General features: G+C 45.5%; 1 protein-coding gene across 1 annotated transcript; it reads left to right on the forward strand.

The window, feature by feature from the left end:
- Positions 1 to 1,128: 1,128 nt before the first annotated feature.
- LOC123056000 (uncharacterized) lies at positions 1,129 to 4,370 on the forward strand. The gene is made up of 6 exons (XM_044479779.1): positions 1,129 to 1,173; positions 1,275 to 1,344; positions 1,442 to 1,839; positions 1,923 to 2,051; positions 2,597 to 2,685; positions 3,550 to 4,370. The coding sequence occupies exons 1-6, from the start codon at positions 1,129 to 1,131 to the stop codon at positions 3,605 to 3,607; spliced, it is 789 nt and encodes a 262-aa protein (XP_044335714.1). The 3' UTR covers positions 3,608 to 4,370.
- Positions 4,371 to 4,804: the final 434 nt, after the last annotated feature.

Genomic DNA, 4,804 nt, shown 5'->3' on the forward strand with positions numbered 1-4,804 from the left:
CAAGCGCCGCCTTGTCTTTTGCTTTCTGAACTCTGGCTTCAGCCTCCCTTACTTTCTGCTTTTTGACTGCATCGGCATCACTGAGGTCTTGCAAGGGGTATTGTAAACAAACATCAACTTTGTTAGGGAAGGGAGCTTGCTTCTGATTCACTTCTCATCAATGCCAGTATCATTGCCAGTCGATCATTTTCGGATCTCATGGGAAAGAGAGAAAGGGGTGAGAGAAAGGATGACGAATATTGAGGTGAAGTTGTGGGCGGTATGAGATGCAGAGATATTTAGTTGGTTATGGGTCCCGCGGCCGTATTGGGTTTGGTATCCGCTATGACATGAATAAGTGAATCCTACATGGCTTTACTTACCAATGTTGATGAAAGGGTGGATGCTGGGTTTCTCACCGTTATGCAACCTCGCCATTAGAAACCACTTTGCGTTGCACCTACCCTTCCGCTCCTGCGTCGTTAGCTATAACAAAGACAATGATAGATTTGCACCTACAAGCTCTTTCTTCTACTACCTCCGACCGTTCCCTTGGTCAGTGTGTTGCAGGGCGGCGTGAGCTTCGATCATGTCAATGTGCGAAGCTCCTGGTCGACTCTCAGTGGTGGCGATCCTCAAGGCGGAGGACGATACTCGGAAGTGAAAGGCCTTATAGTTGTTAATAGATTGATCACCTGCAACATGTTATGGATTAACCACACGGTCCATGGCTTCTTCATTTTTTCTTGGATGGGCAGGGATGGAGATCTGGACATCTTCATTCTTGTGCTTCCTTTTGGTATTAGTAAGACGCGTTAGATAATGATGATATATCAATCGATCATAAGAATGGTGATTTATCAGGGAACATAAAAATGACACCAAATTCTGAAGTGATTTTTTTTCCAAGTTTGCGATATCAAATTGTGCGTATGTATTTATTTTGTATGCAAAGCTACATTTCCGTTGTGTCTGAATTTTATGAAGGAAAACCCTGCTGCTTGTTTTCTGATGCTATGCTCATTTTTCAACCGACCAAATGATTAAAACAGGGAACACAACTGCATGAACAAGCAATTTGGAACACATCTCCAGTGCTCTACACGCCGAAGCTCTGGCCATGTTGCATCTATAAATGCTGCTGCAATAATGGGATGCAGTCAAGTCATCTTGAAGACAGACGCGCTGAAGCAGGTGATTTCAACTGAAGATTACTTACAATTTAGCTGATCTAGGATCTCTGTTTAAGGAAATACAGTGCCAGTTAAGAGTAGCTTTTGATGTCGTTAAATCAGGCATTTGTCCAAGATCATGTAATGTTGCTTGCGCACACTTTAGCTGCGTATGGAGCTGGTTTAGAGAATGGCAATTCTGAAATCTGGGTTGGCCATTTTCCAGACTTTGTAGTGCTGACACTGTTTAATACTACTACGGAGTATATAACTTAAAAAAAAAAAAACAGGGGACGCAGCTGCGGGGTTCCAGCTCCAACCGTCTCATCTAGTTCCACTTCCACCATTGCAGGCACTCCAAGCGCACCCTCCCTTGCTCCCGCTCCCGCTTCCGCCATCCATTCCCATCGGTGGTCTCCTCGGGCCGTGGCACCGGGCCAGCCTAGCCTTACGGCGGGCTCCTCCTTCGCGCCCAAAGCCCTCCGATCTCTCGACCGTGTCGCCGCGTCCGCCCTCCCGCTTCCGATCGACGTTCTCCGCCGTGAGCATCGCCACCACTTCGCTGAGTTCCTCTACACGACCCCTCCGCCTTCCTTCCGCGGCTGCGCGTACGCGCCGACGTGACGCGGCCTGCCTCTGCTTGTCTGTTTCTGGGCCGGCGGGTGCCTGCTACATGTTCGACCAAATGGTTCAGCGCCCGTTTCTCCTTTCTCTTACTACTAGTTTTACAACTTCCAGAAAATCGTGATCCTACGCTATGCCTTATGGCAGTTCCATTTGAACCCGCCACTGCCATCACCGCGAACCGGGACTTTGGAAATTCGACTGGTCTTGATCATTCTGTACCAAGTCTGCATGCATTTGACCTATCGCCGGGCTAGCTTCCTCACTCAAAGAAAGGTACTTCATCATTTGACCTGCGACCTTATTAACGACGCATCTAATACTGAAGTTTTGAGAATGTTAGTTTCCAAACCATTTTTATGAATGCTTAGTCCCCATGGCACGTTTGTTTGTGCCAGCCCTATTTTCCAAGTGAGAATGCTGCAGCCTTCAGACTGCAGGGGCCATTGAAGGGTTTGCCACTTCTTTTATCATTGGTCTCAATTTTTTCTAAACATAATGGGTCACATTGCATTCATGTGGGTTAGGGACAAAGGAAGTAAAATGGTTAATTCTGTTATGTGCCTGATTCTAAAGAAAGAAGACTTAAATATCTTTATATTCTAGTGTATTTCTGACCATTTGGCGCACAAATTCAGACCTGATACAACACCAGTTTTCCATATGCTACAGGCTTGCTCTTACGTATTTCAGGAAAAAGCTAACGATTTGTAATCCATTTAATTTGCCTTGGATGATGAGTGATTGTTGATTTGCAGTGCGAATCTTGTGCTGTTCTGTCATACAATTACCTTATCCACTCGGTTTCTTTTGGTTTGCAGGGTCATGGTTCATCTTTACTTCGAGATCTACCTCTCGATAGCAATAAATTCTACAAATATGACCAGCTTCAATCTGCTTCGAAATTATGGTACTTATCTATCGTTCTGGGATAATTATCTACTATTTTATTGTGCTGGCCTATTTTCATGAGCATTCCTTTCTATGCCTGAAACCACTTTTCAGTCTTGACATGGGATACTGAGTATTCATGCCCTCCTACACCTTCCTACATGGTGTAGGTGAAAGCACTGCATTGCTGGGGGATTTATCCTGATATCAGTAGTAATAACTCAGCACTGCATTGCTGGGGATTCATCCTGATATCAGTAGTAATAACTCAATATGTCAGCTAATTTTGCATGCTGTATTCATCGGATCCTGTTCACATGCCTAATAATTGAGTAGCTTGTGTTTCTCACAGAGCATTAAACGGTATTGCATCTCAAATTCTCAATATAGTGGAACTTTTCAAGCAGCTTAATCTTGAGGCTGTTCTGTTCTTTGTGCATGGAACTTCTTAATGAACTGTAGGTAATGTGTTGTCTGCCTAATAAGTAGTCTATTCTTCCAACTCAGCTTTACATAGACCTTTGTTATGACCATTGCAACTCATGTCGAACTACTGTTGCTTGGCAAATAAAAATGTTTATAACCTTTTCTGATGCAATCTATCAGCGTGTCATGTTAGAATTTTCTGCCTTCCAACTAAGGAGTTAGGACCATGCTGTATTGCTGTGTGCTTATCAGGTCGTATACGTTCAACTACAGCGCCAATTAGTTGGATTCCCATGTTACTAAAAAAAGGAAACTAAATTTAACATAGACATATTCAAGCGTGTAACTAAAGCAAATAACACTAATTTCTCCATTTAATTTAGTTTTTACAAGTGCAATGACAACTTTTGCTGCCTTCAATTTACTGTTCCTCTGGTATGGCGGGTATTATCTCCAGGATCTTAGCAGCCATGCCATCTGATGCTTTAATTGGGAACTTTCAACCGGTGAGGTAACCGAGAATTCCTCCAAAGTCTTACCACTGTTAAGCAGAAAATTTGCAAGTATTCTTTCGAGTTGCCGTCCTTTATAATTTACAATGTTGATTCTGCTAAGTTTATGGCCCAAGCATCTGATGTACAACTGCCACAAACTATCGGTCACATGGCTACTACAGTCGACCTCATCGCCACTGTCATCTTCAGTCTCGGTACCCGATTTGCCATGGGACATACAACAGTACACTTCCTTCTTTTGAGGCCGTCCCAGAGGAGACGGTGACAATACTTCCAGGTTCTTGGTTTCACGAAGCAAGACGGTGATAGACCGGACAGCATGGCCCTCCCGCAGGCAGCCTTTGAGGCCCAACTGCCTAGGAGGTAGCCCCCGAACAGCATCTGCGAGCAAGCTGCTGTGGTAAGCCATTGATGGGTGCAAGGAAAGGTGGAGATACGCCAGCTCGGTGCACTGGTTGATGAGTCCTGTGACCGGAGCAACCTCAGTCGATTTCCTTTTGGAAAGGTCTTCACAGATTTCAATCTTCAGCGCCATGACTCCTTTTTAGTTTGCAACATCGAAGAGCGACTCATGGGGAATGCTGCCTTTGTAGTGCAGAGACCGCAAGCGCGAGCTGTGCAGCTTGATGAGGCTGGCATGGTGGCAACAGATCATGGCGAACCTCCACACACTACAAAAAAAAGACACATCCGTGACATTTTGGGCCGAACGAAATTTTTTCTGTGATACATATGACACTTTTATAACGATAATTGTGACAAAACCCGGTATCATCATAGATGTGGTGGGCTCCTACTTCTATGACAAAAAATCATGACAGAAAATGGGCTTTTCGTCCTGGGCGGGCCGGAGACGCAGCTGCATGACATTCTTTGGGCCGTCCATGACGGAAAAAACCGTGGTAGAAGCGAGGGCGAGGAAAATTTCGAGGAGTTCCCGGTTACAGTGGGAGGTCGGGGGCCGAGCGATGCGCGTTTCTCTCGTACACGTACGCGCGTGTGTACGAGGCGTTGGCTCTAACTAACCCGAGCGAGGCGTTGGGCTCTAACTGAACCCGAGCGATTGCACTGCAGGCTACGCGTTACTGAACCCGAGCGATCGATCGATGGCTGTTAACTGAACCCGATCGAGCGATTCCTTCGCTATTGCTGCTAACTGAAGCCGATCAATTGGATGAACAGTGAGCGTTGCGGGGA

The sequence above is a fragment of the Triticum aestivum genome, chromosome 2D (genome assembly GCF_018294505.1).
Source record: "Triticum aestivum cultivar Chinese Spring chromosome 2D, IWGSC CS RefSeq v2.1, whole genome shotgun sequence".
NCBI lineage: Eukaryota > Viridiplantae > Streptophyta > Magnoliopsida > Poales > Poaceae > Triticum > Triticum aestivum.

Bases quoted from the DNA above. Each gene is read 5' to 3' on its own strand.
- LOC123056000 (XM_044479779.1), top strand. From the start codon at position 1,129: ATGGGATGCAGTCAAGTCATCTTGAAGACAGACGCGCTGAAGCAG. The intron at 1,174-1,274 runs GTGATTTCAACT...TCGTTAAATCAG, and splicing joins AGACAGACGCGCTGAAGCAG to GCATTTGTCCAAGATCATGT. The intron at 1,840-1,922 runs GTTCAGCGCCCG...GCCTTATGGCAG, and splicing joins GCTACATGTTCGACCAAATG to TTCCATTTGAACCCGCCACT.